General features: G+C 37.1%; 3 protein-coding genes across 3 annotated transcripts; all 3 read left to right on the forward strand.

The window, feature by feature from the left end:
- Positions 1-721: 721 nt before the first annotated feature.
- Positions 722-8,260, forward strand: LOC110422107 (Transducin/WD40 repeat-like superfamily protein). Its single transcript, XM_021435889.2, has 17 exons — positions 722-1,636; positions 2,147-2,219; positions 2,402-2,680; positions 2,847-2,926; positions 3,030-4,205; positions 4,407-4,548; positions 4,999-5,244; positions 5,349-5,643; positions 5,868-5,989; positions 6,330-6,449; positions 6,651-6,782; positions 6,865-6,987; positions 7,092-7,202; positions 7,280-7,426; positions 7,509-7,634; positions 7,746-7,862; positions 7,952-8,260. The coding sequence occupies exons 1-17, from the start codon at positions 861-863 to the stop codon at positions 7,967-7,969; spliced, it is 4,083 nt and encodes a 1,360-aa protein (XP_021291564.1). The 5' UTR covers positions 722-860; the 3' UTR covers positions 7,970-8,260.
- Positions 8,261-8,953: 693 nt separating this feature from the next.
- On the forward strand, positions 8,954-13,626 carry PRL1 (pleiotropic regulatory locus 1). The gene is made up of 17 exons (XM_021435205.2): positions 8,954-9,289; positions 9,409-9,433; positions 9,521-9,641; positions 10,009-10,090; positions 10,309-10,374; positions 10,728-10,809; positions 11,204-11,296; positions 11,459-11,522; positions 11,647-11,732; positions 11,852-11,953; positions 12,107-12,190; positions 12,344-12,404; positions 12,490-12,556; positions 12,663-12,740; positions 12,826-12,890; positions 13,033-13,110; positions 13,196-13,626. The coding sequence occupies exons 1-17, from the start codon at positions 9,156-9,158 to the stop codon at positions 13,366-13,368; spliced, it is 1,461 nt and encodes a 486-aa protein (XP_021290880.1). The 5' UTR covers positions 8,954-9,155; the 3' UTR covers positions 13,369-13,626.
- A 471-nt stretch (positions 13,627-14,097) lies between these two features.
- Positions 14,098-17,358, forward strand: LOC110421238 (UDP-glucuronic acid decarboxylase 2-like). The gene is made up of 6 exons (XM_021434773.2): positions 14,098-15,038; positions 15,430-15,577; positions 15,747-15,826; positions 15,931-16,089; positions 16,501-16,593; positions 16,965-17,358. The coding sequence occupies exons 1-6, from the start codon at positions 14,424-14,426 to the stop codon at positions 17,178-17,180; spliced, it is 1,311 nt and encodes a 436-aa protein (XP_021290448.1). The 5' UTR covers positions 14,098-14,423; the 3' UTR covers positions 17,181-17,358.
- The last annotated feature ends 497 nt before the right edge of the window (positions 17,359-17,855 follow it).

Here is a 17,855-nt window from a genome sequence, read left to right on the forward strand (position 1 = left end):
TGGCAGTGAAATCTTCTGAGAGGTCAATTGTTGCTATCTGTAGCTTGGAACTACATACAAGGTGAAAAAAGGAAAAAAAAAACTAAAAAGGGGTAAATAAACATTCCTGTTTCGATGCTTCCAAAGTTCCACCTAGGTAAAGGACGAAATGGCATGTTGTTCACATATGCTAAGTACTAAGCTAAAGTTTAAGAGTTTCTGGTTTCTGTTGATGTCAGTAGACCATATGCATAATTAATTTTTATTTTCTGAATACAAGGGTGTTAAAATACTGAAGAACAGATATGATTAGACCATAACAATAATGCAGGAAGAATACTGTCCCGTGAGAAAAGGCAGAGAAAGATATATAAACATAGTACAATCATGGTACAGTATTAATGCTGATGCAGAAAAAGGTATAATCAAATGCAAGGAGTCTCTATTAGTACAGCCAAAATCCTGCATTATCATACTTCAATAATCCAATCAATTACAATAATCAATGTATAATTGTGGCGACTTATTTTTCTAAATGATGGTAACCAAGTAAGCATGACTAACAGAAGGGAGAAACAGACAAATTTCAGAAGTGATATGATAAAAAAGACATGTGAAGGTAAATGCAAAAGAATGCTTGTTTTCTTTCTTGTTTTTTTCCCTTCTTTCCCTCCCTGAAAGGATGCAACGATCAATATTTTGTCTGTAGCCTCTGTGAGAAGAAAAGTAGAGGGACCATGAATATTTGGAATTTGGCTGGAATAGTCACGAGAAATTGTTATGAGCCTTCAACATCCTGCAACTCTTCTATATCACTCTTCCTCTTTTCCTTCTCTTTATCTTCTGTACAAGTTGTACTTTTCTTCCCCAGGTAACTGAGAATGTCTAGCAACTTCATGGCCCCCGTTTCTCCTCCTTCTTCCCCTTCTGACTTAGCTTCATCTTGTGACCATGATAGTCCAGACCTTGAATCCATAAGGGTACTTGTGTTTTCTATCAATCGATACATTTGTGAATTGATAACAGATAATGAAACTAGGAATTCTCTGAGATTGAAATGCACTTCGAGGCTAAATTTCCAAAAGCAGGAGTTTTTTGAATTCTCTGAGCAAGCGGTCCTGTCAAATCTTTATTGGGGTATCGACAGCATTGAAGCTGCGTTCCAATCAAAGTGGCCAGAAGAGAAAACTTCCAGGCTAAAGAATTCGGAGAAAATGCTTCAGGTTCCAGCATTGCTTGATGAACAAGGGGTTACTGCCGGGGTTCCGAATGAGTACTTGGTTTGTTGCTCCTATTTTTACCTGTCGATGGTTAAGAACCTGCAGAAAGATCAGTTGCAGGCTGCGTTGCATTTTCTCCAAGCATTATTGGTCTCACCGATACTTGTTCGAACAGAATTTGCCTCAGAACTCTGTGAAAGCCTTTTCCTTTCATGCACCAAGTGTGAGACACAAGACATGGGTCAAATGAGAAGATTGCAATCTGTTCCCCACAAGGATTCTGCTGAGGACAACCTCGGCGAATTGACAAGGCAGATGGCAAGGAGATACAAACATTGGTTAATGTATTATAGGGTCATGTTATATGGGGAGACAACTCAACAACAACATGGACGCAGTGACATTCTGCCCCCTGCTTATGAATCAGAAAACTTCAGGTAAGTTCTCTTCTGATACTCTTTAAAACATTACAGGAAAGTATCATTTACTAACTTAATGATCAATGCATTAAAAAGGTTCCTAATCCGTTATCCATTCTAAGTTTCAAACATGATTCAATCCCCACATTGCAGAAAACTCATAAAAATCATGCTATTAATGCTTTGGCGGGAATTTCAGAATCTCATTCCAATTTCAATCACATAATTTTTGCCATCATATGTAACTGCATAAAGGGGACTGCCCTTTGAGCTAAACTCAGTTTTGTACTCCATGCAGTCTAGTTAGCACTAGAAATGGGCTGGAGCCTGGAAACTTACCTCCTAGTAGTTTTCGCTTCAACATTAGCTGAATAACATGAATCTCCATCAGTTAGTCTTCCTCATGAATGTTTTTTTCTCTTAAGGCAAAAGTCAAAAACTCAGAATCAGATTACATGTAAAAGCAGGATATTAATACTATAATCATATTTATTTCAGGTCTGATATTTATTCTGTTAACATGAACAGGCATGAGACAGCCAGCTGCACAGAATTTTCAAAGTCAACTGAGCACCGACACCAAGGGCAGAGTAATTTTAAGGTATGCGATTATGCCTTTGTTTAGTTTCCATTCTTATATATAACTGCAAGCTTCCAATCAGACTTAGCATCAGCATCAGAAGAAGATATTTCTTATGGTATGCTGCAACTGAACTGTGAAACTATGTAAAGCAGAATATTAGCTTGGACTTATAAAGATTTGTTTTCTTGTATGGTAAAAAGCAAATAGAGTATGAGAAGGTGCATCCAATTGATCCTCAAGAAGATATAACGGAGAGCATGAAAAATGAAACTCAGGCATCAAGAAAAGCTAAAGAAAATCATGTTCTTGGTAAAGCTATAAAGGACTGGGATCACATCCCAAGGTTACAACTTCTGAACATGCAGCTGTACAGAAACACAAGTAGCAAACGCCTGCAGGATGTGCTGAAGGAATCCCAGTCAGATACACTTTCTGTAAATTCAGGCTATATGGATTTTGAGGATGAATATGGCTCGGAGGTGATCCTTCAAAAGACATTATGAATGCCAGCTATATACCAATTCTTGTTTCTTACGTTTTTCATCCATTTACCTTTTGGCTTGAATTCCGTAGAAAGTCAATATAATTGTTCAAGAACTTTCATTGCAGAATCACCTAATTCTAATTAATCTCTTCATGAACCAGGAGAACATGGAGGATTATAAAACCTTGTTGGATACTACAAGAACAGATGCAGATGACCAAGAACAAGCAAGCTGTGATCAGTTCGGTAGACATTCATAATTATATCATATTTTTCTGACTGGGATATGATCAAAATCAATATTTTTCTGATATCTTTCAACTCGATTGTGCTGACCTACACAGGAAGCTGCATCCCCTTTATGGAACATCAGGCCAAGGGAACAAAGCAATAATGTTTCCTCAAGCTCCTGAGTGTCCAACAGATGAAGATGTCATTGAAGCAAACATTGCTAAGTATTTTCCTGAGATATTGATCAGATCTGTTAAGGATATAAATTTATCCATGCTAGAAATTGGAGACAAGAAAGTCAACACCCTTCACCATGTAGAAGATGATCAGAGTCAATTAGAGTCACAAAAAGTCCAGCTCTTTGATCACATAGCACCTACCTATCGGCAGAGTAAAAGCTTGATTCAGATGAAGCAAGAAAGGACTGCTGCAAGGGAAAAGCTGGACTCATATTGCTGGGGAAAATACAGTGAATTATGCTTATCTTCAAGAAAAGATTCGAAGAGTGAATTATTGGAAATAATTGAGAATGCGGTTTCAAAACTATGTTTCTCAGATGGATTAGAGAAATCTGGCAAAGATTATGCTGTTGAAGTCACAGCCATTAGTAGAATGCTAAACAATAAACAAGGTGTGAAGTATGCAATGTTAAAGGATGTGATTCTGGACCAACTGCTGATAGCTGTTTCCACTTCCAAAGAGGAAACGGTGATAAGAGCATCAGTTACTGTACTAACAACCATCATTTCAGCAAACATATCACTCATTGAGGATATCAAGAGGAAGGGTTTACAATTAAGTGATCTGGCAAGGGCTCTAAAACACAATGTGCATGAAGCAGCTACTCTTATATATTTAATAAAGCCATCTCCTGCAGAAATAAAGACTTTAGAGCTTTTACCGACACTTGTGGAGGTTATTTGCACCTCAGACAGCTACAGATGTAGGCCACCAAAATCAGTTCCGCTGACACCTCCTGCAGCATCACTGATGATTATCGAAGTACTAGTGACTGCATTTGACTTTGCTACAAATAACATGCACTTAGCAGCAATAAATTCTCCTCGGGTCCTATCTGGACTCCTAGATGTTGCACGAAATCACAGTTTGGAAGAACATATTTCTTTGGCCACAATTCTTGTAAAGTGTATGCAGTTTGATGGACAGTGCAGAAAACATATATATCAAGTTATTCCCGTGGCTCCATTTATCCATTTGCTACAAAGTAATGAGAAGCGTGCCTGGGTCATAGCACTTGAATTTTTTCATGAGATCCTTCAAATTCCACGGTATGAGCAATTACTTTGATAGTTGTATGTAATCTGGAACATGGGTAAAATGAAATAAAAGCCATGACTTTATCTTGTTAATAACCACATGTAGCTAGTACTGCTTAGTCTAAATATAGAAATCTTATCATGAGATTTACAACTAGATTATTTATAGTTTAGGCCTTCTCAGATTTCAGTATCTACATTTTCCTTTTTCAGGTCATCAGCCATTAAGCAATTGCAGCAGATCCAGAGAGAAGGAGGCATCAGTATTATGAGCATGTTAATGACTTGTGTCCGCCAATTGCAACCTGACTACCAAATTCTGGCAGCAAATTTATTGCTTCAGTTAGACACACTGGTAAAAGCATTCGCACTGCTGATATATTTAGTCCTTTCGATTAACACAACGGACATTAGATAAATAACATTTTCTGAGAAGTAAAATGTAGATCATGTACCAATAAAGTGACTTCAGTTGACCTGTGTAGAATGTAATCAAATGAGCTTTGATCCATTTCTACGCCAGCCACATATATGACGGGCTCAACTCTCAAACAGAACTGAGCTTACGGCTTACAGTTCTGTTCTTGCATTCGAACAGCAGACCTCATCTTTAAAATGACTACTTATGTCTTAGGCAAAATAACTTTGAGGTAAAGTAATGGCGTAAGTACAAGTAGAATAAAAACCATCACACATTTCAACTTGGTAATGTTGTTTCTATAATAGGCAGGTACTATAAGATCAGATTAACACCAGACTAATATTCATTAACTAACATATATAGCCATCTAATAAATCTATGCAGGAAAACTCCTCCTGTAAAAGCGTGTTCAGAAAGGAGGCTATGCAGGTCCTCCTTCAGTCAATAGCATCTGAAGAAAGCTCAAATTCACAGCTATTGTCAGCATTCATTCTATCGAATATTGGTGGAACTTATGCTTGGACAGGGGAATCGTGTACAGTAGCATGGCTGGTGAAAAAGGCAGGTTTAACCTCCATGTATCACCGAAACATGATAAGAAACTTTGATTGGTTGGATCAGAGCCTGCAGGTAAGATGCATAAAGGAGAATGTAGCATAGCTTACTATACCTATAAGATTGATTATAGGTGCCAAGGAGGAAATTACATATACATTTGAATGTTCAACTTGCAGGATGCGGGAATAGATTCATGGTGCAGCAAGATTGCAAGAAGCTTCAGTGAGTTTGGGGAACCTACATTCATTGCTTTACAAAAGGGACTAAGGAGTCAGATAAAGAGGGTTGCTCGGGACTCTCTTACAACCATTGCATGGCTTGGTTGTGAAATTTCCAAAACTTCAGATAGACTCAGATATTCAGCATGTGAGATCTTACTTGGCGAAGTTGAGAAATTTTTGCATCCTGGAATGGACCTTGAAGAAAGACTTCTAGCATGCCTATGCATCTATAACTATGCTTCTGGAAAAGGTGATGTGTTTACACTCGAAGAAATATAAATAACAATGTTTTCATTTAGCAGAAAGCAGAAGTCAATATTCATTATTAAATATGAAAATATTACATCCATTGCAATGATTTAAGTGGATGATGAATCAAGACCACAATAAATCTTAAGACAATCATAAGTGGCACAGTAGTAGGGAGAAGTCTGCAATGGGTTTGATCTATTTAGAAGCATATTCATTATGCAGGCATGAAGAAACTAATTCATTTCTCGGAGGGAGTGCGTGAGTCACTAAGGCGATTTTCAAATGTAATCTGGATGGCAGAGGAACTACATAGAGTAGCTGACTTCTATCTGTCCAATAAATCGGTTAGTGTTCTTGAGGAAAGCTTATGGCACAACTGTGAAATCACGCTATCTGAACAATGAAATGAATAATACTAATAGCAAATATGATGTCAAAGGAAGGTAATGAACAAATTATAACAACTCCATCATCAGCAAGTGAAGTATCTCCGAGAAAAATGAGATTATTAGTAAAAGTAATACATATGATACATATATCACATTTTAGATCAAAGAATGCCATCTGGAAAATGTATCAGTAAGCTTAGAGCGGAATTGTATTGTTAGTTCGGCATCCTCATAACAACATCAACCATGGATGCTCATTTATTATCTTATTTTATCCTTTCTATGACAAGAACAGCGTATTTCTTGTGTTCACACTCAAATCCTGGAGGCAAGTCACAGATACAGTGGAGCTGTAACCGCTCTTGTCTACTACAAGGGAATGCTTTACAGTGGATACTCTGATGGTTCAATTAAGGTATGGCCACCAGCTCCAACTCAAAAATGAAACTTTTCTGGTGATTATAAGTCAACTACAAACTACATTTGCTTAAAAAAAAAGAAAACTAATGAATTAACCCTGGAGCCAACATTATTATGGCAGCCTCACTTTATGAGTAACGAAAGGTTTTTGTGTGGGAAAAAATTCATAATCACTAGAAGTGGGTTTATTGAATAGGTATGGGATGTCAGAAAGCAATCAGCCACACTTGTATGGGACATTAAGGAGCACAAGAAGGCAGTAACATGCTTTTCCCTCTTTGAACCAGGGGAGAGCCTTTTAAGTGGATCTGCTGATAAGACCATTAGGGTATGTTAAATCCTTTTCCTTCCGTTTTATGTTTACCTGGACATGTACTTATTCTCAAAATGCACACTCACTTCTTTTTCAGGTTTGGCAGATGGTCCAAAACAAATTGGAGTGCATTGAGGTTATAGCAACAAAAGAACCAATTCAGAAGTTAGAGGCATATGGGCAAATGATTTTTGTGATCACCCTAGGCCACCGTTTCAAGGTGACAAGTGAACAAGAATGGGGCTAGCTAACAAATATGGATTATGATCAAACTTTAATATGATGAAACTACTTGGCAGATAAATCTTTTGACTACTTTTCCAGGTTTTTGATTCAGCAAGAGCAGTCAACAGTATCTGCAAAAGCAGAAGTGTGAAGTGCATGAGGATCATTCAGGGAAGGATTTATGCAGGCTGCACGGATTCAAGCATTCAGGTTCCATAAAGGATCTTTTTTGATACAAATTTATATAGCAATCGAAACCTTTAGTCACATGTCACTCCTTCTTCCAGGAGTTATCTATAACTAGTAATAACGAGAGGGAGATCAAAGCGCCAGTAAAGAAATGGAGAATGCATAGTAAGCCCATCAATTCAATCATCGTGTATAGAGACTGGCTTTACAGTGCAAGTTCAATGGTTGAAGGTTCCAATATCAGGGTAACAGCTAAATACTTCATAGATCTAACAACTGGTATATCGTGTATATGAGCCTAGATATAAATTAAAGCTAATGATTCAGGAATGGAGAAGAAACTCCGAGCCCCAAATGTCAATGGTACCAGAGAAAGGAGCAAACATACTGGCAATGGAAGTAGTGGAAGACTTCATATACTTAAATTGCAGCTCATCAGCAAGCAGCCTTCAGGTAAATGGTTAGGATATTCATGGAAGAAAGGGATCAACAAGCTGTTTTTTCCTTCATTTTAGGACTACTTCTTTCAGTTGGTAATTCAATTTGTACCCCTTTGCCGAGCAGATTTGGTTGAGAGGAACACAACAGAAAGTGGGGAGAATATCAGCAGGAAGTAAGATAACCAGCCTGATCACTGCCAATGACATTGTTCTATGTGGCACCGAGTCCGGGATCATCAAGGTATCTAACTTTCGGACTCTCTCTTTCCCAATTCTGCATCCAAATCCTGATGTTCTTCCTTCACTTCTAATTTCCATTTCCCCTTACAGGGCTGGATCCCCCTCTAGCTGAGAACCCCATACCTGGAAAGCAAGTGTTAGAACAATATACATAGAAAAGAAAGATCAATCGAGCTGTCATACCATTGATTGAGAATACTTTTTCACTACTTCTAAAAGAATGGTTTTTCGTGTACAGTTTGTAATCTTGTGTAATCACAGTAGTAGTTCAAGATTGCCATTGTTCATATCACAGAATGGTGATCAAAGAATGAATGCATATATACCACATAGGAGTTATGTCTTCTACTTATCCTACGGTGTAATGAATAATAATATTGATTTCCTTTAAGATTTCGAGTTTTGTTTGTAAAAAGAATAATAATATTGGCTTCGAGTATTATTTATGTAAAGAGTAATAAATATTGACTTTGTTTACATTTTAAAGTTACGAAATCTTAAATAATTTAATTTTTTAGTTATTTTTATCAAAATATTTTCCTAATTATGCACTTAGATAAGCAAAAAAATCATTTAAATCATTATTAGATTTATTTTTAATCATTCTTTTTGTAATTAAAAATGTCCAAAATTTTAGAAAATAAGTCAAGATTATCTATTAATACAATACACATGCAGTCAATGCCATTAACTATTTAACTCGACAAAAAGAGATTGTTGTAAAATTGAATATATCTTCAATTTAATTAAAAAATTTTAAAATTGAATTGATCAAATATTACCTAATAATGAATTAAATTAATTAAAAATTAAGTATTAATTGATTAACTCAATTAATACATAATTATAAGAATTCGATTAATGAAAAAAATTTAAAATCGAAACAGATTGAGTTGAATTAATCGATTTAATGATACTTATTTTTTAATTAATTAAATTAATTTGATTATAGATATCCAATTAATTTGATTAATTTCGATTTCAATCCAAAATTGCTACAAAAAATGACTCAAATTTTATGGTAATTAACAAGAGATGGTTTTAAATAAATTGGCTTTTCTTTATATTTTAGTAATGAAATATAAACTTGAAAATAATATTACATTGGGCTGCGGAGGTTAAAGGGGTCGGTGGGTTTTCTTTCTGATTCTGATTCTTCTGCTTTCTTGTGCTTTGCTCGTCGCCGGCCACCTCTCTCATTTTTATAAAAATAGAGAATTAGGGTTTAAGGATTCACGTTTCGTTTCAATCTGTCCTAAAACCCTAGTCTCCAAATCTCCCGAATCGGGAGAAGATGCCAGGACCAACGCTGGAGATGGAGCCAGTGGAGCCACAGTCATTGAAGAAGCTCAGTCTTAAATCCCTAAAGCGCGCTCTCGATCTCTTTAGCCCTATCCATGGCCAATTCGCTGCTCCTGACGCCGAAAGGTTGCGTCTTTTTCTTTAAAAGAACAAATTTACAAGCTTTGTGTTTTTAATTTGTTAACTCAAATTTCATTAAAACCCTACTTGAAACTAAGGGGTTCTTTTCTTTTTCTTGAATGCAGCAAAAAGATTCGTATGAGTCACAAGGTTAGTAGGATTTGCTTCAATTTTAGTTTTTTTTTTCTTTATTATTATAATGAGGATTGTTTATCGGCTTATAAATGGATTTGTTAGATAAATGTTGAGTATAGTCGAATTAAAAACACGCCGGGTCAACCTTCAAGGCAAGGTAATTCAGGTGCAGCTACTGCCGGGAATCAAGGCTCGGCACCTTCGAATGCCCTTGCTCTTACAGGTAATTTTTTTTGGTACTAAGGAATAGGTTAACCTACTGATTAGCTGATCTAGGAAACGAACACTAATAATAGCGTTAAACAGAAGACTCTTCACTTCATCAGGGAATCCATAATTTCATGGTGACCTAGTGGCCATTGACTGGCATAAGAAGCCACCGAATCTACGTAAAAGTTCAATTGAATAAAATGAATTGCTTTAGCTTGATAATTTGTTCAATTAAGTTTCCTGGTTTGTGCCGGAGTAGCCTGGCACTTAATGATGCTAGATACAATTATTTTGGCCAGTCATTACTGATGTATGTTTTAGCAGCTTGTTATCTATGGTGAGGCTTGTGTAACCGTAACTGTAAATGGTTAATTGAGCAGGTCCATCAGATTCTAGGGATTCACAAAAGCAAGGGACTCAAAATGCTTTAGTTGTTGGTCCAAATTTGCAACCAAAGGGGCAGTAAGTTCTGTTGTGTTAATTTTTTATACTAATCTGTTACTTCTTCCCCAATGAATTCGCAGATATGGGTATTTAATTTTAATGTTAAATGGGATTGATCCTGAGACATAAAGGCCCCTGCATCCTTGTTTGCTTTGATCCATTTCTGCTATGCAGAAGAACTTGTGTTGCTAAGTTGTGGTACTATTTTTTTTTTCTCTTTGTCTCATCTTTTCCAGAAATGATGTCGGTACTTCGGGCAAAAGCACCTCTGTGGTTTCAGCTTCTGCACCCTTTTCTGAAAGGTTTCTGCTCTCTCCCTGTTTTGCATTTTCTGACTCCTTGATTATTTGATAAGTTGTGCAATCATGTGAATTGTTATCGTGCCTTAATACATTTCTTTACCATTGTGGTTTTTTTATTGCTTACATGCTCTCATATGTGAAAATTGATCTCTATCGTGCAATTAGAGCTTCCATTTCATGTATCTTTCACTTACCAGTATTTAGGCATGCAGCAAACTTTGTAAGTGAATGTGCGCGAATATGTTTTGGCCTATGCATATGGCAGGATTTATTCAGGCACATGATTTATGAGTGAATTACCAATTGGTGGAACCATTGTAGCTTGAAGATTTCTGTTTTCTTTCATGTGACAGGCTAGCGACTTCTGCAATAATAGAAAGAATCCCAAGCAAATGGCCACGTCCAGTGTGGCATCGTCCATGGAAAAACTACAGGGTGAGAATCTCGTTCCTAATGATGCAGTAGTTTATAGAAATGCCATTGGGGTCTGTTGTTGATTTCATGGTCACATGCAATCAAATGTAATTTTTGTTATCACTTTTTATTTCCCCTGGGGTCATACACAAGCAGTTTTGGACACCTTCCCTCTCCTTGACTGCATTACTTTACTGGCCTGCATCTTTCTTGTCCATCACATTGATATATTATGTCCTATTCTTTGATGAACATGTTTGTAAGCTACATCGAGACTATTATTCATTAATTTCACCTTTTTGATAATGCAGTCTATCTCAATTGTTTGAATTTTTTCTGTTGAACTTTTTTCATTGCTGCTTCTTTGCATTCCAGTTCATGTAGGTTACTTGACATGTCTAAATGGGTTATGCAGGTTGTCAGTGGGCATTTGGGATGGGTGAGGTCTGTGGCCTTTGATCCAAGTAACAATTGGTTTTGTACTGGTTCTGCAGATCGTACAATCAAGGTATCAAGCTTTTAACACATTTTTTAGCACATTTCTCCTTCTCTCTTTCTTTTTCCTCTGCTAGTATACGAGCTTTATAAAATGGATGTTGATTTGCCAATTCAGCCATTACTTGTTGAAAATTACTTTTTTCTTTTCTGTGCCTTAATCTCGGCATGCTAGATATGGGATGTAGCAAGTGGAAGGCTAAAGCTCACACTAACTGGACACATTGAACAGATACGAGGTTAGTCTTTACTTCTCTAGAAAATTTCTCAGGTGTCAATAGTTTTTACTGGCTACCCATGGTGTGGATGATGAGTATCAATCATGGATTTAGAATTGTTGAGAAAGATAAATTTTATTCGCAGGCCTCGCTGTCAGTAACAAACATACATATATGTTCTCTGCTGGTGATGATAAGCAAGTTAAATGCTGGGACCTTGAACAGAACAAGGTCAGAACTCATAAACTTATTGCTTTGAATCTGTAACTACTAAGAACTTCAGAAGTGATTTTTTTTTCCCTCACTGTTGAAATCATTCTTGTTATTGAAACTTATAAATTGCTCTATAGGTTATTCGGTCTTATCATGGTCACCTAAGTGGTGTTTATTGCTTGGCTCTTCATCCTACTATTGACATTTTGCTAACTGGGGGACGTGATTCTGTTTGCCGGGTATGAAATTTGTCAACATATAGAAACTACTCATAAAGTAATGTTTTGGTTACAAGTTGTTTTGGTTGCTTAATGTAATTGGGTTTTTATTGTTTCTGCTGATTTTGGAGTCATGAAATCAAAGTTTTTCTCTGATGGAACAATGATTTTCAGGTATGGGATATTCGCACCAAGATGCAAATATTTGCATTATCGGGGCATGATAACACCGTTTGCTCAGTTTTTACTCGACCAATGGTACAAAGATCTTTTTCTCTTGTGAAATGGAAATTTCTGCCTTGCATGGTTGCAGAAAGTCAATTTCAATTTTCTTTTATTTAACTGTATTATTTATTTGTGTTTTGGACTGGTGAATTATAGTTTAATAGAACTATGCATCTCATCTTACAGGATCCACAAGTTGTTACTGGCTCCCATGATTCAACCATAAAATTCTGGGACCTTAGATATGGTAAATTAAACATATGTGACATTTTCTTTTATTTTTCCTCAACTGTTTTGTTTCATTTGTAATATATTGTTTGTTCAATTTCTAGGAAAAACGATGTCAACTCTAACACACCATAAGAAGTCTGTGCGAGCAATGGCATTACATCCTAAAGAGTTTGTGCCCCCACATGTTATTTATTGATTGACATGAAACATGGAGCTGTGGCTGAGTATATTTTGCTATTCTCTGCCCTTAATTTTCTGAACTTTTCTGTATCAGGGATTGTTTTGCTTCCGCATCAGCTGATAACATCAAGAAATTCAATCTTCCAAGGGGAGAATTCTTACACAATATGCTGTAAGTGAAAGCCATTTTACTAGATGTTTGTTTGTGTGTATTTTAATGAACTGACATAGTATCACTTTTTGTGTTTCTGGAGCAGCTCTCAGCAAAAAACTATAATTAATACCATGGCTGTCAATGAGGATGGTGTATTGGCTACTGGAGGTATGTTTTCATATTGAATAATTTTGACTTTGTGAATTTTATTGAGTACATTCCTTTGTTCTTTAACTTTTTCTTTATGCTGACCTACCTCTAAATATGCAAGTAATGCTTCTAATAATTTTATTCTTGCAAATTATCGAAGGTGACAATGGGAGTTTGTGGTTTTGGGATTGGAAGAGTGGTCACAATTTCCAGCAAGCTCAGACAATTGTACAGCCTGGTATGTTTTTCTGGATTCTCTTTTAGCTGGTGTCTGTTGACTGCACAGTGGGAAAATGATTAACACAATGAATGCTTTATTACAGGCTCATTGGAGAGTGAAGCTGGTATTTATGCTCTCTGTTATGATGTAACTGGCACAAGATTGGTTACCTGTGAAGCAGACAAGACAATTAAAATGTGGAAAGAAGATGAAACCGCAACTGAACAAACTCATCCTCTCAACTTCAAACCACCCAAGGACATCCGTCGGTTCTAGTCACACCCTTCTTGCTGATCTCCTTGGTAACCACCCTAGTTGTTGTACAATGATTTGAGTTATGTAAGATTAAAATTCCATAGTTTCCATCTTGACTAACGCGTGGCTATGAGAAAATTGGTGTAGCTATAAGATTAAAATGCCATGGTTTCCATCTTTACTAACGCATGGCTATGAGAAAATTGGTGTAGCTTTGTAGTTCATCAACTTTTAATGAGAAGAAGTTTTGTCAAAGTTATCTTTGCTTAAGAGACAAAACAGAGTATGTCGGTAAGCCTCTGATAATGATGCATTCATTGACCCGATTTGGGTGTGTTAGACAGGGTGATTATCATATTCAAAAGCCTATTCTGGCGGTTCAAGAAATGTAAATGTTCATCTAAAAGTAAAGGGAAAGTCTTCTTTCCTTTTAGATCTAATAAGAAAAAACTAATACAAAGTGAGAAAAGTTTTGTTGCATCCGAACATTTGATTCAAATTTCTTTCTTAATATCTACTTAGAAACAATTTTTTCGAAAAAAAAAGAAGAAAGAAAATTCAGAGACTTGGTCATTAGTGCGTGTTTAAGATGATGATGGTCCCCAAGAATTCTACTTAAGAATTTATAAATGACAACTTTGAACAATTTAATGCATGTCAGCAAGACAAGGCATAGGATTGGCTAATTTGAATGAAATGTTGGAGTAAAGGCCAAAAATAGAGCTGTATTGCTGTCAACTTTACAGTCTCATGAACATGTTGAAGCATACGTTAAACCAAGATTGGTAATGCCATTTTATGTAATTGTGAAACAAAAGCAATGGCATATGACTAAGCAGGCAAAGCCTAAAATCAAAACAAAAGGGGCTGCACCGGCCAGGAGGCTTAGAGCGATTATACAGCGGATTCCATGCATGAACCCTACTGTACCGGTCACTTCTAACAAATGCTCACTCTCCCCTCATAACTCTCGTTTTCCACTTGGAAACATTCAAATCTTCCAATCAAAGCTCTCTTCAGCATTTTCTCAGAGAAAATAGCTGTAACATCTTCTCCAACACCCCGCATTAGCCAAAATGAACTCCGAACTAATTCATAGAAACCAAACTACTTCAACACAACCGACTCCCACTCCACGAGGTAAACCTTCGAACCTCGTCAAAAACTCGACGGCCCCATTTCGTTACATGCTTCAGAAGCAGCGTTTGGTCTTTGTTCTTGTCGGTATCGCCATTGCTGCACTCTTTTTCAACGCTTTTCCTATATCATCACCATCACAGGAACCGATTCATGGTTTAATTCCGGACCCGGTTTTGGCATCCGAATCCACCCATGGTACTCGGAGAGTCCTATACGAAGAAAACCCTGAGGCCTCACGACGCAGTAACGTTGCTGGCAAGGTGCCGCTGGGAGTGAAAGGGAAGAGCTTGAGGATATTGGTCACTGGTGGAGCTGGGTTCGTGGGAAGCCACCTTGTGGACCGTCTGATAGGAAGAGGAGATAGTGTGATCGTGGTTGATAACTTCTTTACAGGGAGGAAAGAGAATTTGGTGCACCATTTTGGTGATCCTAGGTTTGAGCTCATCAGGCATGATGTTGTTGAACCAATTCTCTTGGAAGTTGATCAGATCTATCACTTGGCTTGCCCTGCTTCTCCTGTTCATTACAAGTTTAATCCTGTCAAGACCATTATATCCTTTCTCTCATTCTTTCTTTTTCTTTCAGATAATCAAAATTTTGTTTGGTTGCAAAGAAGATTTAGGAGGAAAAAGACATGGGTTATGAATATGAACTTTTCCATAGCCATACATGTTTCTTTTGTTGCAAACCAACATAAAATCAATAACCAAACTTCAGCTTAGTTTTGTTTTGTTTTGAAAGGAACTGCTTTTGCTGGCTGTAAAAATGTTTTTTTATTGGTATATGCTACAACATCTCTACTCCATATACAACTCTACATGTCTTCTCATTTTACCAAAGACAGGGAACTTTTGATTTATGTTTTCTTTGTCATGTCTCTGTATCTTTTACTTCTGCGTCGTGTATTTGGAATCCTTGATTTGATCGGGGCCATGGATCCACAAGACAAATGTGGTGGGCACATTGAACATGCTAGGACTTGCAAAGAGAGTCGGTGCCCGCTTCTTGCTAACAAGCACCAGTGAGGTCTATGGCGATCCTCTGCAGCATCCCCAGGTCGAGACCTATTGGGGCAATGTCAATCCCATCGGTTAGTTCATCGGCTTGCTCTACACTCCTTTACATAGCAAGTCACTCACTCTTTTCCTCTTCTCTCCTAGTAATGAATGCCCTTAGGATTAAATTCATATGATCATACCACAAGAAACTCATCTAGACCTTAATATGCGAACTCTGAATATGGTTTGGAACATCGGCAGGTGTAAGAAGCTGCTACGATGAGGGCAAGCGCACTGCCGAGACCTTGACCATGGACTATCATAGAGGCCTTGGCATCGAGGTTGTATAATAATTTTCACTGTTTTTCGCTTGCTACATATTTCTCTTGACAATGGAAATTCCATGGAAGGAAACAAAATAATATGTAAACTGTTCATTCATCAGGTGAGGATTGCTCGGATTTTTAACACCTATGGTCCACGCATGTGCATCGACGATGGCCGTGTCGTCAGCAATTTTGTGGCACAGGCTTTAAGAAAGGAGCCGTTGACTGTCTATGGTGATGGAAAGCAAACCAGGAGTTTCCAATATGTGTCAGACCTGGTAAAACTTATCTGATGCATTCATAATCGGTTAATTTTCAGAGTCCTGTTTTCACCAAGGCATTAAGGAAATGCTGGTCACTTTGTGTAGATGTCACAGAGCTTTAATCGTACTTGAACTTTAGGTACATGTCCTCTTACCAGGCACATCTTGTAGTTAGGTTCTGCGGCTTAGTTAAAGCCACATTTTCATCTGCTTTGCTTAGGGTGCGAGGTCAATGTACATTAATGAGAAACAATCTGTGAAGATCTGTAGTTCAATTTATTTGCGGGGAAGAAGGTTGGTGGCTGGGGCTAGTGGTAGGCTGTCGCAGGTTTCCGTCCTCTAGATTATAAGCTTACAGTACAGGTAATAATGGTCAAAACAAGACTCTGATGAGAAATGTTCTGTTGTATCTGAACAACTACACAGGTGGAGGGTCTAATGCGATTGATGGAAGGTGATCACGTGGGACCTTTCAATCTTGGAAACCCTGGTGAATTCACCATGCTTGAACTTGCTGAGGTAAATCTGTAAAAAATGTGTTGATAGTTTCACTATCTTTCAATCTAAATTGCATTGCTTCTTCCCATCATTCCCAGACTATTCAACTTGGATGAATCTCTTCTAAAATTAATATGCAAATTCAAACTTGTTCTCAGCAATACAATCACCACTGGGGTAAGAACGGTGATTAATCAACCATTTTTGCAGCCATGAATGAATGCAAGGATCCTAGGCATCTTTTTTGCAGGACCCAAGTTCTTTTCGTTCTTCAGTTCATCAGATTATAAGCTCTATCTGTCTATGGCTATTGCATTTTGCGAACCTGTTACAACAGAAACAGGAACTGCAATCTAAGAAGAGTTAAATTTGCCATCCTGGTAATGCTGCAGGTGGTGCAGGAAACAATTGATCCCAATGCAAAGATAGAGTTCAGGCCCAACACAGAGGATGATCCGCACAAGAGAAAACCCGACATCTCAAAGGCTAAACAGCTTCTCGGTTGGGAACCAACCGTGTCCCTCCGCAAAGGGCTTCCTCTCATGGTCTCGGATTTCAGGCAAAGAATCTTCGGTGAACAGAAAATGGGTGGTGCAGCCGCTCAATGATTGGAGAAAGGAAACACCTTTGGCCATGGCTATTTATCAAGAGTGCTGCTTAAGTGAATAATAAATTGGCAGCAGGGGAGATTTTTTATTTCCATTTTTAGCTGAGAGTGATAGAGCATTAATCCAATTTTTGTCTTTGTACATTACCTTCTCTACTATTCCATCCTTTGCTTCTCAAGGCCAAGTCATTTACAAAGCCAACAAGCAATTCCTCTACATGCATCCACCTCTTAGCTATCAGAAACATGTACGTATGGTCATAAAAGAGTAGAACACAACGAATAATTTTGAAGTCATTCGATGTAAGTTATCGGATTTATATTCTGTACATCGTTAATATATAAATTCTATATACTATCAAATAAAATTCCGATCAATAAATGTAGAAAATATTACTTAATGTGAACTACCTACAAAGACTTAAAATAGTTCTTACCAACAACTTAACTAAAATTTAAGAAAGATTCAAATATTATTATCTACGATATATATAGATAATAAAAATGAGAAAAAAAAATAAGAATTATATTTTATAAATTCGAATGAAAAACCTCGGTTATAGTATCATATAAGGATTTTTTTTCCCTTAATTGTATGCTTATTCATCAATTCAATTATCTACCATTAAAATAATATTTGAGTCAATATACTTTCTAATGTTATTTGTTGAAATTG

Source organism: Theobroma umbraticum, unplaced genomic scaffold, assembly GCF_002168275.2.
Source record: "Theobroma umbraticum cultivar Fairchild unplaced genomic scaffold, ASM216827v3 scaffold_130.0, whole genome shotgun sequence".
Classification (NCBI taxonomy): Eukaryota; Viridiplantae; Streptophyta; class Magnoliopsida; order Malvales; family Malvaceae; genus Theobroma; species Theobroma umbraticum.

What these genes read in the sequence shown, in the direction of transcription:
- LOC110422107 (XM_021435889.2), top strand. Translation starts at nt 861, where the DNA reads ATGTCTAGCAACTTCATGGCCCCCGTTTCTCCTCCTTCTTCCCCTTCT. An exon ending in TGCTTCAGTTAGACACACTG is followed by an intron (nt 4,549 to 4,998) that starts GTAAAAGCATTC and finishes AAATCTATGCAG; the next exon opens with GAAAACTCCTCCTGTAAAAG. An exon ending in TTGAAGGTTCCAATATCAGG is followed by an intron (nt 7,427 to 7,508) that starts GTAACAGCTAAA and finishes CTAATGATTCAG; the next exon opens with GAATGGAGAAGAAACTCCGA.
- PRL1 (XM_021435205.2), top strand. Translation starts at nt 9,156, where the DNA reads ATGCCAGGACCAACGCTGGAGATGGAGCCAGTGGAGCCACAGTCATTG. An exon ending in GAATGCCCTTGCTCTTACAG is followed by an intron (nt 9,642 to 10,008) that starts GTAATTTTTTTT and finishes TTAATTGAGCAG; the next exon opens with GTCCATCAGATTCTAGGGAT. An exon ending in CTGCAGATCGTACAATCAAG is followed by an intron (nt 11,297 to 11,458) that starts GTATCAAGCTTT and finishes TCGGCATGCTAG; the next exon opens with ATATGGGATGTAGCAAGTGG.
- LOC110421238 (XM_021434773.2), top strand. Translation starts at nt 14,424, where the DNA reads ATGAACTCCGAACTAATTCATAGAAACCAAACTACTTCAACACAACCG. An exon ending in TCCAATATGTGTCAGACCTG is followed by an intron (nt 16,090 to 16,500) that starts GTAAAACTTATC and finishes ACAACTACACAG; the next exon opens with GTGGAGGGTCTAATGCGATT. An exon ending in CCATGCTTGAACTTGCTGAG is followed by an intron (nt 16,594 to 16,964) that starts GTAAATCTGTAA and finishes GTAATGCTGCAG; the next exon opens with GTGGTGCAGGAAACAATTGA.